A 26,490-nucleotide genomic window follows, 5' to 3' on the forward strand; every position below is an offset into this window, starting at 1 on the left:
TCGCGCTCCCCCGCCCGCGTCCCCCGCTCGCCGGCCGCTCGCGCAGCGCTCGGCTCGCGCTATATAAAGGGGCGAGGCGGCAGCGCGGCGGCTGCAGCCCCGGGGCCGCGAGCGAGCCCGGCACAGGCCGCGGGGCCGCCCGTGAGCCGGGGCGGGACGCGCGGGCGCTGGGGGGACTCAGCCGGGCAGGTTTATTGTTTTAGGGGCGACTCCCCCCCCCGCGGTTGGGGGCGTCCCGGGGGGCTCGGGACATGGCGAGCTCGACTAACACAAACCCCGTGGTAAGGACCGGGTCGGGGGGCGAGGGGGGCCCCGGGGGCAGCACGGAGGGAGGGGGCCGGCGGGGCCCGCCGCCCCCTCCCCCGCACTCCCTTCCCTCCCGCCGCCCGCCTCGGGCGGTCCCGGCCCCTCGGCGGGCAGGGGCGGCGGGGGGCGCGGGGCAGCCTCGCCCCCGCGGCGGAAGCCAACTTGTGGCGCCCGGCGGCGGGGAGAGAGAGGCGGTGGGAGCGGAGCGGCGGGGGCGCGGGGCGGCGGCCCGGGGGCGGCCCCGCGGGGAGGCCGGGGGTCCGGCGGGGAAGGGAAGGAAGGGGCGTCGGGCGGGGGGCGCCGCCGCCGCCGGCGGGAGGCGCCCGGGGAAGGGGCGAGAGCCGGAGGAGCGCGGGCGCTAACGCCCGCCCCGAGGCGAGGGGAAGGGGCGCCCGAGCCAGGTTTCGGTTTTGCGGTGTCGGGGAAGCCCGCCCGGGCTCCGCTGGAGCCATTTTATGTTGCTTTGTAAGAAGGAGACGATGGTTGAAAAGCACTTATCCCAGTCCGACCGGATCGGCTAAGCCAGGCGAAAGCCCTCAACTCTGGCGAGCGAGGCAGTATTTATTTTTAAAAGAGAGAAGGGGAAAAAAAAGAAAAAGCCCCAAACCTCTGCCCCGTTCCCTTCTCGTGCTTTCTGCACCTTGGCGGGTGGCTCGCTGCTGCACTTGTACTCACAGAGGTTTGCAACAAGCAGTCACACAGACCTGCGCTGCCACCGAGCCCCCACGGCCGCCGCTCCGCTCCCCGGCGCGCCCCCGGCCGCGACCCCCGCCCCGAAGCGCTGGAGGAGACAAACCCGGCGTCCCGGCGGCGGGCTCGGCCCCCTTGTTTGTGGCTCTCAGATCCATCATGGCTTCCCCCTGCCTTTCTGCCTCCCTGCTCCTTGTGTTCCTCCTCCCTGTGGCTGCCCTGTTTATATAGCGCTATTGCCGCTCTCTAATATAGACTCTGCTAGGATGGGAAGGTGCTTTCCAGCCCCACGTCACCGCCTCTCCATTTAAACACCACATCAGCCTTTAAATAGGGAGCGAGCCGCGGAGCGCGGGCTGGGAGGTGCATGCGTCCGCGGCGGAGGCTGGGAGACGGGCGGCTTGTCCCTCGGATCCCGACCGGCCTTTCTCACCGCTCTCTCTTCCCTCAGCGCCGCCCGTCCCCGTCGCCACCGGCCTGCGGAGCGGTGGTGCTTTGCGGGGGTGAAGGTGTCTCCTAGCCTGTGTCAATGGGCTTTCCTTTGCTTCTGTGCATTGCACAAAGACAGTTTTCATCTCCTCGTGCATTTGAATCTGTTTACCTTTTCCTTCCTTTTTTTTTTTTATTTTTTAAAATATTTTTTATTTTGCTTGGTTGGTTTTGGGTTTTGGTGTGGGGTTTTTGTTTGTTTTGGGTTTGGGGTTTTTTGCCCCTGGCATACGGCTCGCACACGTTCCTGTGCTCCTGTAAAGTCTTCAAAGTAGCTTTTCTGCTGCGTGGGGAAAGGAGTATTTAAACGGTTCTTTCCCAGTGTATCAAGGAGAGTCGTGGTATTTATTTTATGGTGCTTTGCCAAGGTCTGACTACAGCTGTCTTCCCCAAAAGTGAAGCTAATATTCAAGTTTTATGTATGGGTCATGGGCTGCAGATGTTACTCAGTGATTTGTGTGTTTCTGGTGTCTAAAGTCTACAAATATTTTAGTGCAGTCCAGCCAGAGCAGTGGTTTTGGAATTTTCACTACTCGGTTTCATTACAATATTTGGTGTAGTACAAAATATATGAAAGAAAATGCAAAGTGTCTTAGTTTTCTTTTCCAAATCTGAAATTTTACAGACCTGCTTGTCAGTTAGGTTTATGCAATTGCAAGGAAACATCTTTGATTTGATATTTTGTCAGCTTTTGCATCAGAAAATTCTAGGAAAGTAGTCAGCTGTTACACAGAGGGCAGTTACTCAGCAGGCTGCATACTGAATGTGTGTGATTTGAATCTTAGTTGTCCTTCTGTTTATAAACTTCTTGCTTTGTGTTTTGATTGTAAGAAAAGGATCTATTTCTGTGTAATAAATTAGGGGTTTTGCTTCTCTCTCTTGACCACGGGGGTACTGAATAGCAAAAAATATATATGTTGAATAATCTCCAGAGTACTTCTAAATATTTTTGACTCAACAATTTACTACAACTCGTTTTCTTTCACTGTATTTCTGTACTGGAAGTTCTTTTTGAAAGGTGTCAATGTTTGGAATAGTAAAAGCCAAGCTTAAAATAAGCATGTTTCAAATAGGTATGCTTTAGGTTAGTTTTCAATTAAGTAGTAAAATCCTACAATTTTGTCGAATTGGGTCTCATTCAGTAGCAAGAAATACATAGCTTACCCAAGGGTTGCCAAAGATGAGTAGGAACATTTTGAAATGCTGCAACCATGTGACTTCAGGAAGCTGGACTTGGAGCCTAATGTGTCAATGGCATCACGTCAGCATCTGATCAAATCCAAATTGCTAGAAATCTGTTCTCTGCAATAAAGGACAAGTACTAGATGTTAACGGTTATATGTAGTATAAGATTTTACAGGGGATAAAGGTAATTTATTTGTAAAAGTCTACAACAACATAACAATGTAGATTATTTGTGTTACTTTTTTTATGCACATCTTTGATGTAATTGAGACTAGAAGTAGTTACCTTTACGTTGTGCCCTTCTGGCTGCATGTGGCTGGCTTACAGCAGTAACTGCACGTCTGGGAGAAAATTAGCAGTGTCTCAGGGACAGCTGCAGAAGCAACCAGGATCAAACTGTTTTCAAATGTACAAAGCATGCTGTGGTCTGTCTCTCCATAATGTGTTGGTTATTAGAAATCGAAACTTCTGAAATCCCAAGTGTTGTGATAATAATTACAAAGGATTGCAGTTTTTGTACCCTTGAAGCGGAAGGAATGTAGGAAGTGTAAGCCCCCAAAGGCATGTGGCATTTCTTAAAATAGCTTGCTGCTTGCTCCTGGATTTGGAGTGTGTGTGTAGCAGTGTCACCATACTCAAGAGTTTTCTTTACAAGATGCACAGAGAAAGTAAAATATAATCATTCCCTTATGTTCCTGGAGGGGGAAATAGTAGATTCCAAATCTTTTCTATGTGTTTGTGGTTGTATCTAATAAATCAGGAATTTTAATTGTTGTCTTTAATCTGTAGTAAGTGCTTGGAATAGTGTTTATTGAAGAGTGATTTGAATATTTTGCTCTTAAAAGAGCTTGACATTTACAGCAATGTACTCTTTATGAGGGAGACACTTTATAAACCAGATGAAAGCACAATTATTTTAATAGCAATTTTTAAAGTTTCCATTTGTTCTCATTGCTTTCTCTAACCTAATGCAGAAACTTGTTGGAAAGCTCACCTACTATCCCATCTTTAGACTTATTCAGGAATTGTATTTATTTTTTGAGTAAGCAGTGTATGAAAATAGTTTTGTCATTCAACTCCAGTGTCTTAGATGGCTTATATAAACAGCTTCAGCATCGTATAAATAACGCTTAAAGCTAACACTTAGTGTATGTTGAAAACAATACAGTGTCCTTTCTTTTAAAGCCTAGAACTTATGACTGTTTTGTAATTTTACAGGATATGCTCTTTGAGGTAGGAAAAGAGCATTCTGTGATGCTCTTCAAAATTCCACTGTAAATGTTTCTTGAAGGCATTGCTGCCCCCAGCGTGGGAGATGTTCCATCCACCTGGGCTGGCTGTTCAGTAGGAGTGTACAAAAGAGAATTTCAACTGGACAGGATATTTCTGAGTATTATGTAAATGTTTATAGGTAAAATCAGACAGATACTGCTTCATTATAAGCATGCAAATATTTTGTTCTCTCTTTTCTTCCTCCTAATCACAGAGCCATGAGTGTACCGTGTATATTACTGTGTGATTAGAACAGTGTCTGAAAATTCTGACCCATTTTGAGATCCAGTGCACTGTGAGGCTCATGCAGAGGCATACATGCGTATACAGACTGCTGCTGGTGGGCTTGTAAACCTGCACGGTCCTTGGCTCACTTCACCCCTGCAGGACTGTCTTGTTTTGGGGAACTTAGCCACTTGCTTGGACCGTTGGAAGTAATGCAGAAGGATCCTGTGTCAGCAATGGCAGATTAAACATATGTGCTCTTAACCTGCCTTTCTGAGGTCTTGCTAAACTAATGCTGGACGCTAGAAACCAGTATCTGCTTTAATTTGTTTTTTCTCTTACCTACATAGGGAATAAAGGAAATTTCCAAGCAGACTGTTGGGCTGTAGAGTCAGTTTGGTATCTTTCTTACAGGACTTTATAGACTCAGAAGGCTTTGTAAATAAACCTGACAGAAATACCTGATTGTGGAGATAGGAGGAAGTATCTACTGGTGGAAATTTTTAGGGCCTGTTTGTGTAAAATCCCATTTATTAGAAAAGTAGACCTAAGAGGTAATTTAGGGAGAGGAGGATTAAAGGAGAAAATGCACCCTCCATCCTGCAGGAATTTTGATTGTAATTTGAGGCACACAGGTACTTCTCTTGACTTAAATAAAGTAACTTACATGCTTGAGGTTAAGCATGTTTATTTGCAGAATGTGGTTTTGGCATTAAGGAACAGATGCTTTTAATATAATAAGGAACAATATATGGAATAGGTTAAGTAGTATTTCCGTGCTAGTGAATCGTATAAGCTTCATGCAATTTGTTTAATTATAGAAATAATAGGACTTAATATTATTAAGTAGAATGTCTTTTTGCATCTGTTACGAATTAAGTGGAAAAATAATCCTGTTAATGGTGCTTGGTATTTGAGTTACTACACAGGTTTAAAATACTAGCACTCAAGGCTGGCTTTGAAAGTCTGTTTCAATGTTTATAAGCTCAGTTAATGCAGTATTTGAAACCTGGGTAAGTGAGCATGCAGTATGGTATGTTTTGTTTCTTTTGGAGAAGCTGTGGACATAGGTGCTGTAAATGTAGTTGTTAGGGATGGCAAACTTACCCTGTGACTTGAAGCCAGAAATTTTTAGTGGTATTTTTTTGAAAGACAGGTAACAAAAGGCTAAATGATAACATTTCAGCTCCTTGATCTGCAGCAGCATGTTTTAAATCTGAAATGTGATCAGTAACATAGAGTGGTTTGTTGGGTTTTGTTGGGGTTTTTTGGTTTATTTTTGCATTTCTTTCTCTTTTTTGGGGGGAGGGACTGGGCTGGGGGTTGTAAAAAAAAAAAAAAAAAAAAAAAAAAAAAAAACTACCAAAAAAACCAACAAACTTGAGCATGCCCCAGTGCAGAGGTTTTTTTAAACAGTAAGGACATAATGCCTTAAGCAGCCCTCAGACTGCTTATTTCCAGGTTCCAAATATGTTCTTTTATTCCCTTGTAATCTTAATGCATTTTCTTAAGTTTTATTTTCCTTTTTTTTTTCTCCCTGCATCTAAAGGTAAAGATTTTCAGCTTCCTTTTTGTGCTTTATTGACCACTCACATTTTCAGTGGATTAGTAAATCATGTGCTACTAGTCTCCCTACATTATTCCATAATTTAGGCATAACAGTTCCATAACGTGTGCAATATACTCTTTAGCATGTCTGCAACAAATTCAATACTTCTGGAATGCATTAAGCTAATGTCCGTGCATAAAATAAATGCTTCAATGCATGCAGTAAATTTGTGTAGTTCCAGCACCTCTGTGCTAACTACTTGTGTTTGGTGCAGATTTCCTCTGTGTGCATTGGAGGTACAGCCTTCCTGGAGTGTCAAACCCACTGCACCAGTATAGGATGATTGTTTTGCATATATACAGCGTGTCTGATGTATGTGGCATCATTCAGGATTTATTGCTTAAGGGAGTTAGGCAGTGGGGAATGACAGTTTGGAGAAAGTTGCGGCTGCTTTCTGATCAGTTTAAAATTGGTGTACTCCCAGCCCAAGGAGCAGTCTTGGTCACTGAAGTATATATGGTTCACAGGCTGCAAGACTGATCAACCATAATTTACAGCTTGTAGTGCTACCTTGCAATTAGATGGCACAGATATTTAAGCCCAGCCAAAATCCCATTGAGGTTCATACATACAAAGCGAGGTCTAAGATGTACTGTTTAAAAGGTACAGCATGTGCATAGTACAGTTCTCGTGTGGTTCTGTGAATTAAATTTTGTGCTTTAATTGATGTTAAGTGTTTGCATTCTCTGTTTTAAATTGTACCTTCATTTTAAAATTCACAAAATAGCTGAAATTGGAAGGGACCTCTGGAGGTCTTCTTGCAATCCACTTGCACAAGCAGGGCCAACTAGAACCCAGGACGATGTCCAGATGGCTTTTGAGTGTCTCCAGGAATGGAGGCTCCAGAAGTTCTTTTGGCAACCTAAAGTGAACTGTCAATTCACTTTATTTTTGATCGTTTAGGTGTGAAAGCAGTGTAATAATAACATATTTTTAGTATTTCCCTAAAATGAAAAAATTGAAATGTGAAAGCATAAGTACTGATGGAAAACAGAAGTCTTCAAGAGTTTCTCAAAACAAATACGTAAGGAAGAACAGGACATTCACATGAATCCTTCCAGTTTTTTGAGCCTTCAATTTTTTTTCAGCTCAAGATCATTCTGATCTTGGTGCCTGTTGAAGTAGTAAGCGCTAGCAGGTTTCTTTTCCTGTCTTTAATATACTTTCAAACTTTAAATGTTCATTAATGCATTTTGCACACAACCAAGTATTTTTGTGTATTTAGGATCTATATGTACAAGCAGAAAACAAATTGAGTGAGTGGAAAACAATCTCCTTTTCTCTGTTTTAAATTATGCTCTTCATGGCTTGGTAACTCTTGTGCTGTAGTTACGTCACAAAGGATAGTGAGCAGTCCCTTCCCTTTTCACCTTGTTTGAGATGTTCTTCCTGATTTACACCTGCCTGGATATTTCAGTCACTCGGAAACATGTGGTGTATTCTGAAATGCAATTTTTCGTCGGGGGGAAATCTTATTTTAGTGTTAAAGTGACAGATTTTTTTCAAAACAGTGCTGACTAGTTACTTTTTTTTTTTAAAGCCTAAATTGTACAGGTCTGTAATTGAAGATGTCATTAATGATGTCAGAGAAGTTTTTCTGGATGAAGGAGTGGATGAACAAGTTCTCATGGAACTCAAAACAGTAAGTTGAACTTAAAAGTTCTTTTTAATAGACCAATACAGCAGTTAGTTTCCAAATCTGGCTGCTGTTGTTCACAGTAGAAATACTAATTTTTAGTTGATTAAGCACTGTAATCTGCATATCTGTAGCCCCCATACCATTTGAATTGTTATATAGACTGATCTGCTCACCTTGTTATTTTCCCTAATCTGATATCAGCAGTCATCTGAATGCAGTGTTACTTTGATCCCCAAAACACTGCATCTTTAAAAAGGAAAAATATGTTTATTTTAGAGACAGACAGTTCTTAGTGTTTCTCTGCAGGAAGAATAAAATGTCTGCACTGCTTGATGTTTCTGTCTTTTTGAAGAGGAGTTGCATTGTTGATGCATTTTCAGATTTTTGTATGTATGGTTTGTTGTTTGCAAAAGTATTGTCGTTTGGAGGTTGGTACGTAATAAATCACACTGTATGCACCACACTTGCCTGAAGCTCTGATTCAGAATTGTTTTACGTGGAGTGTAAAACCAAAGGTCCAAAATAAAGGCAGGATGTTAACCTGAGCTCCAGTGGGTCTCCTATGTCTTTTCCTCAAATTCTTCATGAGTTAAAAAAGCCCTTGGAAGGGGAAGGGAAAAAGAAGGGGGGAAAAAAAAGGCAAAACAACACTGTAAAAATAAAGGAAACTGGGAAAGTAGGTGACATCTTGTCTCATCTTCTTCAGCGAGCGTGGTATTCCACATTCACAGTATTTTTGAAGTATTAAAAAATAGATGGAGTGGGAAACAAATTGAGTTTGACTAGACAGAAACAGGTGAAGACTTTTCCCATGAGACCATGACCTGTCTTGATGGAAACACAGTAAGCGCTATAAAAAAAGTGCTTTGGTATTTGTGTCACAGATGTGTTCTGCAAATGATGTCAGAAAAAATTAATGAGGAAAGAGACAAGAAGAAAAATGAAGTATTGAAGAAGAAGGGAGCCCTAAGCAGATTTTGAAATCATGAGTCCTGGGTGCCCGTAATCTTTTTGACTCAGATGTATTACAGAATACTTGTGTTGCTATTTTCACAAGAGCTGCACTTGTGCATCTGCGTCTGTCCTTTGGTGATATGTCAGCTGACATAAAGAAGTGTAGGGCTGGAGAAGCTGAATTTGATATTGTGGTAGAAACTGTATAAATGATTGTAGAGAGGCATTATCTTAGGTATACTGGTAGCTTCTGTTGAAACATGTTAGGAGGCAGTGGTCTTTAAGCAACTTTTATTGAGGAGTTCCAAGAAGAAATGGCTTGAGGAAAGTTGTAATAAAGAATTATTTTTGTGATTAAAGAGGTAAGAAAGAATGAATATAGGGAAATGGAAAACTTGAAGTCTTACTTAAAGTTCCTAGTTTATCTCAATTCATGCTTCTATTAGGGTTGTTGTAAATCTTCCACACTTGGAAGAAAGAAAGAATGTTAAAGCTTAATCTTGGGCTGACAAGGGATATTTAATTTCTTTTCTTCACTCTGTGGAGTTACCTTTTGTCTGTATCTGCCTGAACGCTTTTTGGGCTTTTTGCACAAAATAAACAGTGAAAAGAAACTCAATTTTGGAGTACTGTTGTTACATCGTTACAAATCCTGTTGAGTAAAAGTCGTACACAGATATTTCTCTTTCCTTTTCCAAACTAGCTGTGGGAGAACAAGCTGATGCAGTCTAAGGCTGTAGATGGCTTCCATTCAGAAGAGCAGCAGCTTTTATTGCAGGTGCAACAACAGCAACAGCAGCAGCAGCAACAGCAGCATCATCACCACCACCATCACACACCTCAGCCGCAGCAGACTGTGCAGCAGCAGTCTCAGCCACAACAGGTCCTTATTCCAGCATCTCAGCAAGGTCAGACATAATCTCTAAACACTCTGGCAAAAGACTCTGAAGTTAGTCCAGCTCCTTAGCATATCCTAAATCTAGGGCAGGATGCTTGTCTGGTGGTTAACTTTTTGTCTTTCTACTTGGCCTCTCTATTCAATGGGTCAAGAAAGCTGTCTTGGTGAAAAGTGTTTTGGTATTTGTTTTAAGTCACATTCTTTAGAAGATTTTGAAAAAGCTGAATTCTTCTCTTGGTCTCCTACAACATAACATGCTTTCAGAGTGCATGACTTTCAAAATTCCATTAGCAGCTCTAAGTTCAAACCAATATATACAGAAGCAGTTGACAGTTTAGTCATGAGGTGGTAATGTCATCAGGAGCAACTTTTTTCAGAAAACCATTATTGGTTGGCATAACTCAATGCTAGGACATGAAAAATACTTGTACAATAGTCTGAATATATGTTGGGGGTTTTTTTTTGTCTTAAAAGATGGCACACTCTGTAGATGTGGATGTACAAGGTATGTTTTAGCTAGGAATAATGGTATTGTTTCCTGTAGTTACTGTCTTGAGTATTCATTAATATTTTAATGAAAAACTTTTTCAGCAGTTATAATTTCATTTGAAAACTGAGATAAATACTACTGGATTTTACTGCATATATGCACAGTAAACATATCTGTTACATATGAAAGGCTTGGTTGAGTTTTCAGTGTGTTAAGTTCGTGACCTAAAATATTTCTGTGGTAGTCACAGACTTCAGTCTTCTTGACTTTCATGGATCAGAGGACCTGTGTTGTCATAGGCACAAAAGATAGATACGGGTTGATATCCTTCCCCACAAAACCAGCCAAAACCCAACCACCATACATTGAACACAGTACAGAACTAATGTGACTAGTTTTTCCATGGTGTCGTTTTGGTTGTCCTTTTGTGGTTGGTTTGGGGCACTTTTTTGAGGGGGAGGGAAAGATCGTGTTGGTTGCTTATTTTCTTTTATAGTACTTTTTATTTTGGCTAGACATAAATCAGTTTTGTGCGTTGGGATGAAATTAATTTTGAGATGAAAGCGTCTCAATAAACGCGGCGGCTGCAAAGGCTCGGGGCCTCCGCAGGGGCGGCCGCTCACCGCGCCCTCTGGCGGCCCCTTGGCGGAGCAGCCGCGGCTCCGTGACCGCGTTCCCTGCCCTGGAACATGGAGGTTGTTCCCTCTGCTCCCGGGGTAAGACGCTTAAAGCTGATTTATTGTTGCCTAGTGTTTTGGCTTATGACCAAATGACAGCATGGAGACCAAATAAAATTAGGATATCAAAGTACTTCCATCGCAGAGGTGCAGTTTCATGAATTACTTGATTTCCCTGTTCCATGGTGGAGATGGTATAGTAGTTCTTCACATGACCTGGTGCAGTCCCAGGGAGGGATCAGAATGGTTGTCATGGTGATTCCTGCTGTCCTTTCAGGTCCTGGCACAGGTTCATGAGATTTCCTTAAACTTTTGCCCTCCTTCATTTCCTTGAAAGTTGGAGATGCCCTCAGATCTCTGTACAAGGTTGTGAGATTTCCTACCCCAGACTCTTTCCCAGAAACTCTTATTCCTAATATTCTTAAGTGTCATTTGTTTAAAGGATTGGATGGACAATAGTTTGTCAATGATTAATTCATTCAAATTGCTCTGTCACTTTCAAGTTTACTGTCACTGATAATAGCAGTGGCAACCTGCTTGTTCCATAGACTCGGACACATGCACTTCGAGATGATCAACAGGTTGTTTGTACAGTTTAGCTGTCTCTTTCCTTTAGAACACCAAAACTGCTTTGTTGTGTGGGACAGGTGGTTTATCACATTTCATCTGCTTCTGCTGCATTAGAAAAACAGTGAAGATCATGAGTGTACATCTGTGCTGACTGCACATAGCTCAGGCTAACTGCAGCATCCTGTTACTTTTCATCTTGGAACAATCCTTGCTTAAGTCTGTTTTAAGAGTTAACTACTTTTGTTTTTGAAGAACTCTGATACTGGACATCATCAATTTTATCAACATTTCACTAATACCTTTAATTTCAGAAATATATTTTCAGTCTTGCTTTACCTAGATTCAGAATAGGTAAATGAAGCCCTTGAAATAAGATCTGTAAAGGCAAAGTAGTCATATCACCCCTCAGAGCTGCTGTTGAATATTGTCTTGAGAGTAAAACTTAGTAATGCTAGAGACTGCTTATTTGTTTTTGTGATGAAGCTCAACTGATGTTTGGGTGATAGTCTTTCTAAGTTGCTCTGGCTTGGATGTTATTTTGGGCAGATTGTGTACTTTTCATTAAATGCTGGGGTTTTTTTTGTTTCTAGCTCCTCAGCAGCAGGTTATTGTGCCAGATTCCAAGCTGATACCACATATGAATGCATCAGGCATGGTAAGAGAAGCAGAAGTTTATACAGGCTTACACTGTCATTATGTAAATTGTTTTGATTAAATAGTAAACACAAATCTGATATTAGTCATCAGATGCTTAAAAGTAATTTAAGACACACTGGTAAAGCTATCTGCCATCTTTCTGGGTTTTGCTGCTGCACTTAGTGCAATTTAGGAACAGCAATCTATAACTTCAGTTCTGATAACAAATCTAAGACTTACCTTAAATATGTTTAACCAAAACTTTTTTAAAATCAGAAATTGGAATACTGCTGGTATGAATCTGCATGATGATGTGCTCATGTACCAGTACCCCATCATTAAGTGATGCAAGCATAGGGTATTTGCTAGATGCAGGAAAAAGCATTAAATACGCTCAAACTAAAGTTTACATTGAATGAGAGATAATTTAGCATTTCACAAAGATCTTTGCTGGTCACATTAATTTGATTCACTAATTATGTAACAGTATATAGAACTGAGTCTGGTCATTTACAGTTTTCTTGCACTCTCTATCTCTAGAGTTTAATATTGCTTATCTGATCTTGCTTTAAATGCTCTGGCTTAATTTAAGGGAAAATAACTTGTTTGCAAAGCTTTGAAAACAACCCCTAGTATAAGTTAAATATGTGTATTATGATCATAATTCGTAGCATTCTTACCAGTTCTATGATAAAAGCCCATAAATCAAAGTTTTATGATGCAACAAGTTTTAAAGCTGGAACAGCCTTCTTAGCCTTTACTTTCCCCTTACCTGCTGATCTTGCTACAGAAAAGAGCCTGAACTTTGTTTCTTGAATAGCATGATTTACCCACAAGCCAAGAGCACATAAACATTCACCTTTTTCTTATGTTTGACAGCCATTTCAATGGGATTTGTAACTTCACAAATCCAACAGTTATATGTGTTTTTGTCCTGTCTCGGTTATCTCAGGGTATCAAAAAAATGAGTATGCCAAGCTTTTTAAACTCCACTGCTGTCAAAATGTTGATGAATTGTATACCACAGAGAACTACCATTCAGCAAAGAGTTACAATCAACTGTAAATACTGTTTGTGTTTATTAGAAACGTTTAAGTAGTAATTGTTATATTGACTAGACAGATGGGGAGATCCTGTTTCTTCTAAATGGGAAACCTGCACTCTACCCAGTAATAAAGTTTAACTCCTTACAGTAACAAAGAGTAATTGGCCATGGTTCCCTTATAGTAGGGGAAGGGAGGCTTTTCCATAGGCAGCTGAAGTTGGACCCTTGAAATGGAGAGGCCTCTACAGAAGTCTATCACCCCCTGCAAGTTAAGGGCTTAATACAGATTCTTGTGTTTGGAGCTCCCAAAATTGTGTTGGAATTCAGTTTCCTTGCAGGTTCAAATCATTACTCACTGATAGTTCCACTTTCTCTTCGAACCAGCTGTCTTGGGAGAAAAAATTAGTCATTCTGGGAACAGTCAGTACACAGTATGTGTAGATTCACTCAAAGGAGCTGTGTGATGAGGGACTTGAAATGCAAATCACTTACAGAATGAAGTAAAGTGCAAACCCGATTACTACTCCTTGTGAAAACAAGACAGGCGAACATAATCATTGCTTCAGTACCTTATGTTTCTTCGGATTTGTAGGCCCATAGCCTTAGTTGCTTTGAAAAAGTGTAACTAAAGTTGCCACATGAACAATGTAGTGTTGTACTGTATTAATAAATCAGCAGAGAAGGCAGAGGTTTATCTGCTGAGCTTGCAGAAAAACAAAGAAACCACATGGAATTGGGTTAGGGTGTGATATTTAGCGATTTTGCTTCAGTCTTCTTCCTATTAAAGAAGGAAAATAAAATAATTTTTATATGTAGTATTATGTACAGTTGAAATGCCTGCATTTCAGTAGCTGCAGGAGCTTGTGTGAAAACACTGTAAACAGCAATAAAAAGGTATGTTCAGGCAGAATGTTGTGAGATGAAACACTGTCAATATTATGGTTTTGGTTAAAAAGCTCTTCTTGTATTTCAGAGTGCTGCAGCCACTGCAGCTACATTGGCTCTCCCCGCTGGTGTTACTCCAGTTCAGCAGATACTTACAAATTCAGGTAATTGTAATGTTGAGAACAAACCATAGTTTCAAGGGGGTTTAAGAGGGAAACATTCTGGGCCTTACTTCTTGTTATTTACTGCTAAGAAGCGGAGTCTGGGAATCCACCCTTACAAGGTAGTGCAATCTCTTTATTTGATTCCTGCACTTTTTGCTCCCTGACCTTCTTATGAACCTTGTGGTTCTGCCCTAATGGTGTTGTAGGTTAGAGTCTGTGTAAATTTTCCCCACTTACAAGCACAAAGATTGGTGTTGATGTCTTTGCCTTTTGTGTACATCTGAGCTTTGTGATGCATGATCCGAGCTGAGGTACTGTGCTGGGTATAAAAGCAGTATCGCTATTTCTGTGCAGAAACTTCAGATCCCATTATGAAAGCAACACCATATGGCTTCAGAAGAGCAATGTCTTAAGGTTTTTTGTACCTGCTAAGCATGCAAAGTGGAATTTCTTACTTTTCTAGCAATTCTAACTTTATTTCTTATTTATAGTTTCTAAATACTGTTATCCCATGCATTCAGAATATAATTAAATGTTACTTTGATGAGCAGCATATCTGATAATTTAATGTACTTTTATATTATGTTGATTTTGTAAACCTGATTATAGATCTATATTGCATAGAAAATAAAGAAAGGCCTGAGAAATCTCATTTTCTAGATCTATTGCTGCTTTTGCCAGAGTAGTTCACCTAGTATGCTCAGAATCACCCAAGACTTAACCCTCCTGTTTTAAAAACTTCAATGGTATATAGTTGACATAAAATTTAAATGTGCAGCTGTTCTAAAAATCAAAATCTTCCCAATTTTAAGGAAGCACATCTATGTTTGTTACGGCACAGAATAATCTGCAGCCCATATTTGTTACTTTTGTCGTAATTCTTCAGTTTTGAACATTTATAGTAATTTCTTAGACTAGGGTTGGGGTAGTCCCTTCTTTCAGACACGTTTAGCTCTTTCAGTAAATAGAGCTTTGCATTTTGCTGTGGAGGGAGAACAGAAATCCATCTCTGAGGGCAATGTATAAAGTTCAGGATTATCTAATTTAATTTCTTCTCTGTTTAACTCCACCTTTCTGATAAGAAATGTGAAAAACTAATGCTGGAATATATCTTAGCTCTTGCTTTTTTTCAGTATTGCAGGCTATTTCCAAGTATGTGTTTGTGTCTTGGACATATTTTGTTAAGTGATGAAGGGTAAAAGATGGTAAAGCTAAAGGATAACAAAAGGAAATCAAGTGCAGATATTGTGGGAACAGAAAGGAGAGGTGGACAATAAGTGTAAGGATAGATTTTTTTTTTTTTTTTTTTTCCAAAAAAACAACTGCGAATAATGCTGCAAAGAAAGTTACGGACAGAGGAATTACTTGAAATGTGGCAATCAGAAGGGAAAAATTCTGAGGAAAGGTCATCATTTCATAGGACCCTGGAAATACCATGGTGTTGGCAGTGGATAGAATTTTTGTATTGTGAATATCTGTATTTCTGTTTTGGTTTATGTTGATTTCTCTTTCCGGCTGTAAAATCTGTCTTTTGAAACAGGAGGTATGCTCCTAAGTGGGAGCTATTATTTAAAATACTGTGCTGTGCTAAAGGATTAGTCTGTGGCCTGCAAAGATAAATTTATTTTTGGATTGCATACCTCATTATCATATTTAGATGGTAAAGAACCCTATTCTTTGTTTCTGGCACAGCTGCAATTGCATAATATCTTTTCACTGAAGAAAGTGAATCGTTTTAATGTTTCTCTCTTTTAATTGCCACTAGTATTCTTCCAGGAAACGAGCTTCTAAACTAAGATAGTTTTAAAAGTGAACTTGTACATTTGATTAATTTGATCCTTATTTTACTACAGGCCAGATCCTCCAAGTAGTTAGAACTGCAAATGGAGCTCAGTATATTATTCAACCACAGCAGCCAGTGGTTCTACAGCAGCAGGTTATACCACAAATGCAGCCTGGCGGGGTACAAGCACCTGTTATTCAGCAGGTAAAGGAAATTTTTCGAATAGGAGCACTTGGAAGAAAAAACCATAATAGTAATTATTAAAGAAGCTTGCGTTTTTGTGAGCAAGTTGAACTAGAACACAGAGTCAGAAATGGTAAAATTAAAAAAAAGAGAAAGTTGTGTCAAGTGTGGTGGGGGTTTTTGGTGGGTTTTTTTGTTTGTTTTGGTTTTTTTTAATGAACAATCTTGAAATGTTGTTTTTAATGTCACTTTTATTCTTGCCAGATACTGACTGCAGTTTAAAATTTCTTTTGTGCTTCTCCTGATGACAGTTACAGTATGTGCATAATCCTAGTCTACATACTTGTAAATTAATTGAAATGATTCTGCGTCACATAACACGCAGAACAAAATACCTAAAACTCACAGTCCTTGGTTATTTTAGTAGTGAATACAGTATGTTTTAGAAAGATTTTTGTTCAGCTACAAGGTCAACTGTTTGTCCAGACTGGGTTAGCATTGAATTTAACATAGTCACATTATCATAGTGTCACAGTTATACAGTTTAAGCATGACTAACAATTTGTAGAGTTTAATTTTTTTTATAAAGAAGGTTTTTAAAAATCATCTTTTACTTGAATTAAAACATTCCAGTGCTATGCTTGGAACTCAGGTGTGGTGGTAGTGCTCATGTTTTAGAATGGATAGACTTTTAAAATTTTTTCTTAAATTTAGCAATGCAAAATGCAGAAAATGAACATCAAGTAGTAAAAGAAGGTATGTGATTAAAATTATATACCTGATATAGGTGGAATATTTGTAACTCTTCCGTAATTCGTTCAAACCAGATTGATATGCTTTAATTTTTTTCTTTGAGGCTGTGATGTGGTAGTCTGTGTCGTTAGCAGCCACAGTACTTACAATGATATTCCACCAGGTTTTGGCTCCTCTCCCTGGAGGGATTTCCCAGCAGACAGGAGTGATTATTCAGCCTCAGCAGATCCTGTTTACAGGAAATAAAACTCAAGTTATACCTACAACAGTGGCTGCCCCTACACCAGCTCAAGCACAGATTCCTGCAGCCGGTCAGCAGCAGCCACAGCAACAGCAGGCACAACCACAAGCACCACTTGTTCTCCAAGTTGATGGAACAGGGGACACATCATCTGAAGAAGAAGATGATGAGGAAGAAGAGTATGATGATGATGAAGAGGAGGAGAAAGAAAAAGATGGGGGTGAAGATGGCCAAGTTGAAGAGGTAAATGTAATGTTATGGTTGTGTTTCAATTCAGTTGTTTTCTTGGTATTTTAAAGAAAACTGTCTATTCCAAATAATAGTATGTTTCAGTAATTTTGAGAATATAACTTTTACCCTTGTACTTCAGATAGTTTATTTCTAATATTGAAGTTGTGAAAATGGTGTGTATTAGCAGAGCACCTTGAAATGCAGCTGGGGAGGATGTGGGGCGACCCAGCAAAAGTTAGCTGTGACCAGCGCCATTTAACAAACTTCAGTAGGAATATTTTTGATGTTATGGAGAGGTCAGTCATGAAATCATGAAACCTTCATGAGCAAACAGAAATAGTCAACTTCACTTGAGACCAAGTGCATACAAAAGCAGGGTGTTAAGGTTGATAAAAAGGAGAGCAGTATTTGGCTCACTGATAGCACTAACAGATGTGGTCTACCTGTATGTCACTGGCTATTCCATTGCTTTCTGTTACACAGGAACAAGCTGAGAACTCAAATTTGATTATAAAGCGTCTTCTAGAAACACATCTGACCTTGATTTAATAAAATACAGAGACAGGAACAGGATGGAGTTGTTGCATTCTTAATAGTATGTGCTTGATTTAGACTTTGAGTTGGCTTGGTTTTGGACTTCAGGCAGTGGTTCTTACTGAGTTTTGGTGTGTTGCACCAAAAAGCCCCACAAGAATAAGAAATTGTATAAAATGGGTAGAGGGTGCGGGAATACTACTAAGTTAAAAGTACTGATACTTTGTCTCAGACAGGAAGCTTGGTACTCCCTAAATCTGTCCCTAAAATGCATTTTGAACTGCCATATTGCTTCCAGACTTCTCTACAGCCTTTCCAATTATTTTAGATTCCATTTAAAATGCCAGTATGAACAGTTTCACAGTCTGTATCACCCATGCAAGATAGGCAAGTAAAACTTGTAAATAATCAGATTTTCTGTAGTACATTTACAGTGGTGTCTTAACAGTATTTTTTCTGTTACAAATTACAGGTTGGGTTCACATCACTTTTCCATTATATCATTCAGCATTCATGTCAGTTTGAATGTTTTAATAGTTGCCTTATTAAGTATAGGTCATTATTCTTAAATACTGAGTGTTCCTTAACCTTAATGCTAGCATTCTGGAGGGAAGTTTTTAGATGCCAAGATTTCATTATCAGCATGTCAGAAATCTTTTATTTTTTGCTTCCTTTGCTCCTCAGCAGCTACTTTGAGTGGACCACTTCCTTAAAGATTTTGAACTCAGTTAAACATAGCATTACTTTGAATGGAATTAGGACCTCTAGTACACCTTCTTCTCTCACTAGCAACTAGTCCACTTAGCATATATATTTGGGAGTATATTTGTTGTTCTGCATTTATTAGTGGTTGTTTTAGCTGTTGAAGTGTTTGTTACATAAAAGCGTGTGTGTTGAAGTTTGTTTTCAGTTTTGGTACATCAAATGTGAATAAGCCATGGAGTTTTATTTTTATGGTCACATTGCTCCTTATGTGCCCTTAAAAATTAAACTCCATGGCTTATTCACATTTGATGTCACCTTTCCACTGCTTAGATGCTTTCTCAAAATGAAAACCTGCATACTTTTGTATGAACATTTGCAGTGAAGGAGCAGGAACAGAGTAGTTGTAGTGACACAAGGCTGCAGTGCTCAGAATCTGGCCTGGACAGAAGTTCCAGACTAAAATTCATAAGAGTTTATCTTCTCCAGATGGAGGGTAGGAAGCATCAGCACTCTGTTGGAAAGCCTAATATTCCCCACCTCAATTGCATTTTGGGTCCTGTATTCATAGACAACACTGTAGCCTCATGTTAATAATCGAAGTAACAGCTCTAATCTTGCCAAACATCATAATTTTTTGCATGTGTTTCTTTCAGGAACCTCTGAACAGTGAAGATGATGTGAGTGACGAGGAAGGACAAGAACTGTTCGATACAGAAAATGTTGTTGTGTGCCAGTATGATAAGGTAAATCTCTACAGAAAACCATCCAAGAGTTCTACTTTCTCTGTTCTTCCTATCAGATCATAATTTTTAAGTAGTGTCTTTGTGACTGTTAAGTACAGATAGATCTGTACAGACTATAATATGAATGGAAATACAGGAATTACCTATTGTTTTTAAAACAGGTTTGTGTACCATGTTTGTACTAAACTTGGTAATGAGTAAAGCTTAGAAGAATTTGGCTGCATTTTATTTTTCTTCATCCTGTCTTTTTGTGCTCTTTAACAAAAGGACAGTCTTCTGGGATCAGGAGAGGTGAACTACTGTAAGTTTGTACATTTATTGTGGCTATGAACAGGAAAAGTAGTCATCAGGATTTAGACTTGTGCAAAACTGTTCCTTGATCACTAAAAGTATCTTTTCTGAATGATAGGATAGTTACCAGAGGAGAAGGCTCTTTCTGTGCTATGCATTGTGCTATATGAAATGGCAGTGTGGAGTGCTTGTGCTTGTTTTGCTTTAAATTCTGCTGAATGGTCTTGCAAGAATTCAGTCATTACAGGGGATCGTGTTTTCCCTGGAATGTGCAAGGATTCATCTGTGCTGGTTTTTTTTTTAAATGTGTCTAGATGATATCAGAACCTTTTGGCTGAGGTAGTACACAGATTATTCAATGTGGATTTTTTTTTCTTTTCCTGTACTCAATTAATTGGACTATAATGAATAGGTATCATTTTTAAAGCAGAAAAAAAAAGCTGTAAGCTTGTTGAATAAAAGCTCCTACGTTGCAAAGAATGGCTGTGTTAGCAAGTCTTTGGTTATGCTCAGACTCTGCTTAGACTTGCCATTGGATTCAACACAAAATTTAAGATGAAGTGGTATCAGTATCTACCAGCCATCCATCTACCAGTGATCCAGCCATCTGTCTCCTCCAGACTGTAATCCAAAACTGTTTTGAGGCAAATTGTAAGGAATAGTGAGGGACCTCAGAGCAGCAGTCAGAAAAGCTTATTGGGAGCTGCTGAAGCTGAGCAACAGGAACTACTCTGAAATCCTCATCCTCTTAAAAGTTAAGAATGGGGACTTGGTAGGAAACAGTGCCCATCATTAACTTCCAGTGCCACATGCTCTGAAAGGACTTCATCTCTTTTCAACCAATCATTATTCAGTTTGTCTGTAAAACACATAGGTTCAGCTTAGATCTGAGCAGCTCCCTCCTGCTGTGTCCTCCATCAGCTGATGGTGGTGGAACTATGAGACAAGGGCAGACAGGTAGTGCTGCTCATGTAGACCTTTTTACCATCCTTCTCTGAGCTGTCTCTTGAGGAAGAGAGAGTGCCTTCTCAAATGGCCAACAGAGGATTTTTTCCTCTACTTGTTAGAAATCGATTTGATTATTTTTGAATCCTTGAAAACTTTCTTACGACAAGAAGTTTCATAAATGCATTGTGTGGTGTGTGGAGGATCACCTAGTTTTTAAACCCATTAGTTTCATATGATACTTCCTAGTTCTAAAGCATCTTCTTTTTTGCTTTCTTGTGCTGTTTACGATATTGCAGACCGTCGTAACCCTCCTCAGTCATATCTTTGAAATCAGAGCTGCACTTTGTTGTTATTTGTACAACTGTTCAAACATTTGATTGCTCTTACTTTCATTTGCCAGATCTGTTTTATTTTTCTGTAGATATGGTTTAGGGAGGAACACAGGTAACACTTCAATTTATTTACTGGTGTAGCAATGTTCTGCAGTAGTTTTTGCACTGGTATGCTTTTGGCCCCACTGAACACAGAGCTGATATTCTCATGGGAAAGTCTTAGAACACTGGAATCTCTTTCCTGGCTTGTAATTGTTAATTCAAACCCACCACTTTTATTGTCCATGTAAATTGAAATTGATTTTTTTCCCCATTGTTACTGTCTTCGTATGCCTTGAATGCCACCATTGTGTTCTTACACAATGAGTTAGGGCAGTAACATCGTTCTGCAGCTCTTCAGTAACTGGTTTTTTGTATGATCAGTACGTTTCGTCATGTTTCAGATTCTTTGTGAGCTCTTAAACTCTGTAGATTCTAACCAGCACAAATCTTAGCTGGAATGAACTCATTTTGTTGTAAAAACTGTGTTCTTACCCTTGTTTTCCCATCTTTATTCAGTTATTTATTTGTCTGAGGACCCTCCTTCTAACCTCACAGCAGCTAAAATGTTTCTGATCAGGGATTATTGTGGAATGCAATTCAGTAGGGCAAGTAGTGTGTATAAGCCAGACCTTTCCTTGTTCATTTATTTGCTGTCTTTTGCCACTGATGGTCTTTTTTTCAGCTTTAAGTGAGAACAGACCAAACAGTACTGCAAATAGTTAGTAGAGTGATATGGTCATAGCTGTTTTGGTGCTACGTTACTGTTTCTACAGCACTAATGGTAGATGGTGAGACTTCCTATGCTTGGTAAAAATGGAAAAAATGCAGCAGGGCTTCCTGTGTTTATGACTTACGTAAAATTCTAACTTTTTCTCGATCATCTTTGATCTAGAATTGCATCTTTGTTCCATCTGCAAAAGTTTATGATAGACTTTCCTTTTGGACAGCATTTCAGCTTTCTGAAAAGTCTTTGTATTCTTTGAGTATCTGGTCATCTGGTGATCTTTCGCTCTTTCAGATGCAATTTTTGATAGACTGCAAGTATTTGTCTGCTCTGTGCTTGCAGTATGTGGTGGGGGTTTTGTTTTGTTGGTTTTTTGTTTGGGTGTGGTTTTTTTTAGGTTTTCCAAAGGTTACTCCTCTACCTTTTGACTGAAATTTGTTCAATTTTCTTTAGTTTTAAATAAAACAAATAGGATGGACATCAGGAAGAATTTCTTCACAGAAAGGGTTGTTGAACATTGGAATGGGCTGCCCAGGGATGTGGTGGACTCATTGTCCCTGGAGGAGCTTAAGGAAAGACTGGATGTGGCACTCAGTATTTTTAATAATTCAGTAATGCATGTCTAATAGTTATTTTTCTTGCCATTATAATTACGCATTATTACCTATTTCTGAGGCAAAGTAATAGTTTAACATTTTTGCCCTGTTTTTAGATTCACAGAAGTAAAAACAAATGGAAATTTCATCTCAAAGATGGCATCATGAATCTTAATGGAAGAGATTATGTATTTTCCAAAGCCATTGGGGACGCAGAATGGTGAAGTTTTAAAAGACAAAACAAAAGAACTCCCTGTAAAAGGAAGAAAAAAAAAGCAAAACAAAAGCAGGAAAGGTTGAGACTTGGATGTATACTCCAATCAAAATGTGTATCTGCACATCAGAAATAAACAAAAGTATTGGAACAAAGGTAAAATGTGGCAACAAAGACACTACTTCAGATGAGCAAGCCATGGACTGTAGCAGCTATAGCATTGTCTGGGAGCTGGTTTTGTGTGTTAGGAATACCTTAATTATCAATTCTACATACAGGTACCTACAGCTGGTATTTAGCATGTAAGGCTTTGTCCCCCCTGCCCTTGATTTAAGATTTTAAAATACTTCTTCCACTGATTGAAGGAACTATTCCCTTTCATAGATTATTAATCTGAAAATGCTTATTGTGTGTACAAATCTTTGCTTTGAACACTTCCTTTTGGTAGTGAGGATGGTCAGAATCTTACTTAAACTGCGTGCAAGCTTTGTACAGAAGGGTAAGAATTAAGGTGTTAAATTTTAAATAACTCGTATAAGGAAAATATTTTTAATTCTGATACGCTCATTAATTATTATATCTATTTGTTGTTTTCAATGCATTTCCCCATAAACAGGTTGTTGTTCCTAGCAGTCACAAAATGGTAAAATGATGATTTGTATTTCAAAATTATTTTAATTTCATGTGATAGGTTTTATTTAGGGCTGCATTTTTCAAGTTTGAAGCACGTCATCCCCCACAAAAGTCAGATTACTTAATTTGTTAATTGCATTCTTGCTATTCAGTGGTGGTTCAGCATCACTGAACTGAAACAAGTAAGTTTCCATTGATCTAAAAAAAAAAAAAACATATTTGAAGGGTTTGGAGACCCTTTGAATCCAATACCTAGGTAATGCCATAATAGATGCATTCCCTTACCTGCTTACTATGTATGTAGTCCAGACACCCACAAATAATTCAACAGACCACAGGAATGACTAAATTTTTAATACAGAAAATCACATAAAAATTCTAACATCCTAGCTGCAACTCTTAATCAAAGATCTGCTTTACTAAAAAGTGTAGCCAGAAGTTACCTGCCGCAGTTAATGTCTCTAATGTTTCCAGATGGCATGTAATTTCATGAACAGAGCTGCACAGCTTTGAGAACACAAATTTTGTTAGAGTATCTTTAGGCTGTCTCGGTAACAGCAAATCAAGCAGTCAGATGCACTAAACCTTGTGTAGTCACTTTTTCACTTGCCTTTTTTATTGTTTATTTGTTTGGGGGTTTTTTGTGTTCGATTTGTGAAAAGCAACAAAGTTATTCCCCCCTCCTTCCCTTTCTCACCTCAGAAGCTGAACAACTTTTCTTTGTGCGTAGGTCATTCTTGCAAACCCTGCTTTTGGAAATGCAGTTACTTTTGAGTGAGGAGAGGGAATGGGCATTATACTTCAGAAACTGTTGAGGAAGGAATGTTCATGTGGCTCAAAATTTTGCATTTTGTTGGGTGCTTGAAAAGATTATAAAAAAAGGACACAGCAAAGATAATTTTAACTAAATTAGGGAAGACCATGAGAAACAGACCTGGTTTCTGACTTTATTTTTTTGCTTGAGAATGAGACATCTTAAACATTATTTAACAAAGTCACAAGTGTATTTTAGCAGTATGTAACAACTGCTTTAATTTTCATTCTCTGATTTATTTGCCTCCAAGTGCATTTGTAGTCAGTAGTACATAGAAAAATCACGACGAATTGTAAAGAAGGTTTTATTGCTGTGATTTTGTACACCTGTGCTCTCATTGATAATGACTAAAACTGCCTGTAGGCGTGTCTAGAGCCATATGGTTATTAGAAAGCAGTCTACATTCATAAATTTTATGAAAAGTTAATTGATGATTTTTCTAATTGATTTTTCAATAATGGGATCATCATTTAGAGTGCATTTTTAGCTTGGGGCTTTCAAGGTATCTCAAACTGATTGGTGTTTGCTTTCTTCTGAACAAGGCAGATATTTTATTTTTTTACCACTGTTGACACTTCTATGTACAACTGCAAGGAAATCAATAATGTACCAACTAATTCCTTCCCTCACCTATTCCATGTCTGTTACCAGTAAGTCTTAAGTAGTGGACTTCAGAAAAATTTCCATAATGCTGCACAACCAAACCAACAAAAGGAAAAAGCATCCCTTTAGCTATAGTTTCCTTTTTATACTACTGGAACCCAGTTTACTTGTGCAACACTTCATTTTCATAGAACTTAGTGATATTTCTCTCCCACATACATATACTAGAAGCTGCATAGCCTCTCTATTTATTTTTAAGGGGTAGCTGAATTTTAAAGGTAATTAAGCTTAATTTGTTCTGAAGGATGTTAGAAGCTTTCTGAACTTGCACAGCCTCTTGCAAGCTAATTGTATGGTATGCTTTTCAGATATTTGTATTTGAAGACAAAACTTACCTGTGAAGTTTTGGGAAAGCCAGTCAAACCATGCACATACCAAACTGTGCTCTTATTGCTACATCAAGTGTTCCTTTTTTTAAGTCAAAAAGCATGTTTTAATTTCATTTTATTGTAGCAGCTTGCTGTAAGAATGTAGTTTGCTTAATTTTATTATTGTACTTGAATTTTTAATCATGGTTTTAACTATATAACTGAACAGACCATTTCATTAGGTTCAAAAGAAACCATTCCTTTCAGAGGGCAAGGGATTCCCATGTTCATAAGTGATTTTTTCCCCCCTTAGAAATAGCTTTTTTTTTTTTTTCTCCCAATTTAAATAGTTCAGTATTATGGAAACAATTAATGGTTTCAAGAGGGCTTATGTTAAAATTTGCACAGATAATGGAGCACCTTTTTTTATGATGGAAAAAAAATGGGGAAGATAACTTCAGAATTACAACCATGATGGCTGATGGAAACTTGTAGGGCAATTGGGCAAAATTGAGTCTTGTGCCTTTTCAGTTGCAGAATACCTGTTTTGCCAGTCTGACAATGATTCTTGAGAGAGTAAATTTCCTGCAGTGCTTCAATCAGAAAAGCAACTTTTTTTTGTGCTAATTCTGTTGGGTTTTAGTGTGTGCAATCATTTAAAACCATCTAAGTGGAAAACAAATTGAAATATTTTCTTTTAAGGAGATAATAGAGAATTTAGTCACATAAGGAATTTTATTGGACTATTTAAATAAAATATGTTTTTATTCCCCCTCAGTTGCTAGTTAGCAACAAGATTTCTTTGAGACTTCATACTCCTTGTTCCTGCATTGTACTTACAACTTGCATTTAAACGTCATTCAGTTTCCTAAACACTATTTAAAGTGACAGTTGTGGTCCGAGTTTATTTCCAAGATTGATATGCGATTCTGAAGCACATTTTCTAGAAGAAAGCAAAAAACATGTTGCGTTATGTAACTGATTTTTTAAATAAATGTTTTCTTATCTTTCTGCTGCACAATTAGAAGTGTTAAAGTAAACTTCATTGAGTCTGTGAAAATAATTTCACCACTTGACAGTTTGCAGTAATTATGTCACCACATAACACTACCAGAGTAAAGTTTCTTAATTTCAGTGAAGGAGTTAGAGACCTTGTTAACTAAAGTTCGTATTGATTTAATCTCTTCAATTTGTAAAAGCTCCTTTAAAAACAGTAAAGCCCCCCCAAAATTTCCCCCAAAGCAAAAGCTTCCTAATAGAATGCAATAAGATGTCCAGGAAATGAACAGTGGTTTTAGGGCAGTGCACACTGGATTGATACTGGGCTGCCTTACACAGCACCGTGGAGTTTACTGTGTGCCATCCCACACCACCCATGTACCCCCATCTGAGATTAGAGTTCTTCTCAGACTTTGAGATTAGCGACTATACAAGATGAAGAAACTTGCATATTGTTCTGTATTGGTGTCTGGCATTTAAAGTCTCGTTTTCCCATTGCTGTGATTGGTTGGGAAATGTGTAAAAACCAGTACATTGGTTTCCATGTCGTCTACTTTTTTCAGGCAGTTCATGCAGTGTGTTTTTTAATTATTATTTGGTGGATTAGATGTTGTGGAACAAAAGGAGCTTTTTGAAACAGGAAAAAACTACCTGGGGTTAGCTATATGTACAGTCATCCAATGAGACATGTTCCAGAGTGCATAGGGTACCAATAGATTATGGAGTGGGGGGACTATCCTTTTTTGCTGTTCTGAGCTACTATTGTCAACTGCTGTTGTACATATACTGTTATGTGTAAGGGGGTAAATATATTTATTATGTTTGTAAAATTCATTCTGTACAATTGCAGATCAAGGTTGCTCCTCTGTGATATACAGGATATTATGTTTCAAAGGCCATGCTTGGAATACAATTAGAGAACTTAGTATTTTGATGTACTAAGACCTATTTTAAGTTTAATATTTTGCCTTTGCAAAAACTTTAATTAAAGATGTTATTTAAAAATGTTTGCCACTTCA

General features: G+C 38.8%; 1 protein-coding gene across 1 annotated transcript; it reads left to right on the forward strand.

The window, feature by feature from the left end:
- Window positions 1–17: 17 nt before the first annotated feature.
- GTF2A1 (general transcription factor IIA subunit 1) lies at window positions 18–26,490 on the forward strand. The gene is made up of 9 exons (XM_032112261.1): window positions 18–281; window positions 7,317–7,418; window positions 9,073–9,277; window positions 11,595–11,659; window positions 13,659–13,734; window positions 15,588–15,721; window positions 16,617–16,937; window positions 18,818–18,907; window positions 21,957–26,490. The coding sequence occupies exons 1-9, from the start codon at window positions 252–254 to the stop codon at window positions 22,062–22,064; spliced, it is 1,131 nt and encodes a 376-aa protein (XP_031968152.1). The 5' UTR covers window positions 18–251; the 3' UTR covers window positions 22,065–26,490.

The sequence above is a fragment of the Corvus moneduloides genome, chromosome 6 (genome assembly GCF_009650955.1).
Source record: "Corvus moneduloides isolate bCorMon1 chromosome 6, bCorMon1.pri, whole genome shotgun sequence".
NCBI classification, from domain to species: Eukaryota; Metazoa; Chordata; class Aves; order Passeriformes; family Corvidae; genus Corvus; species Corvus moneduloides.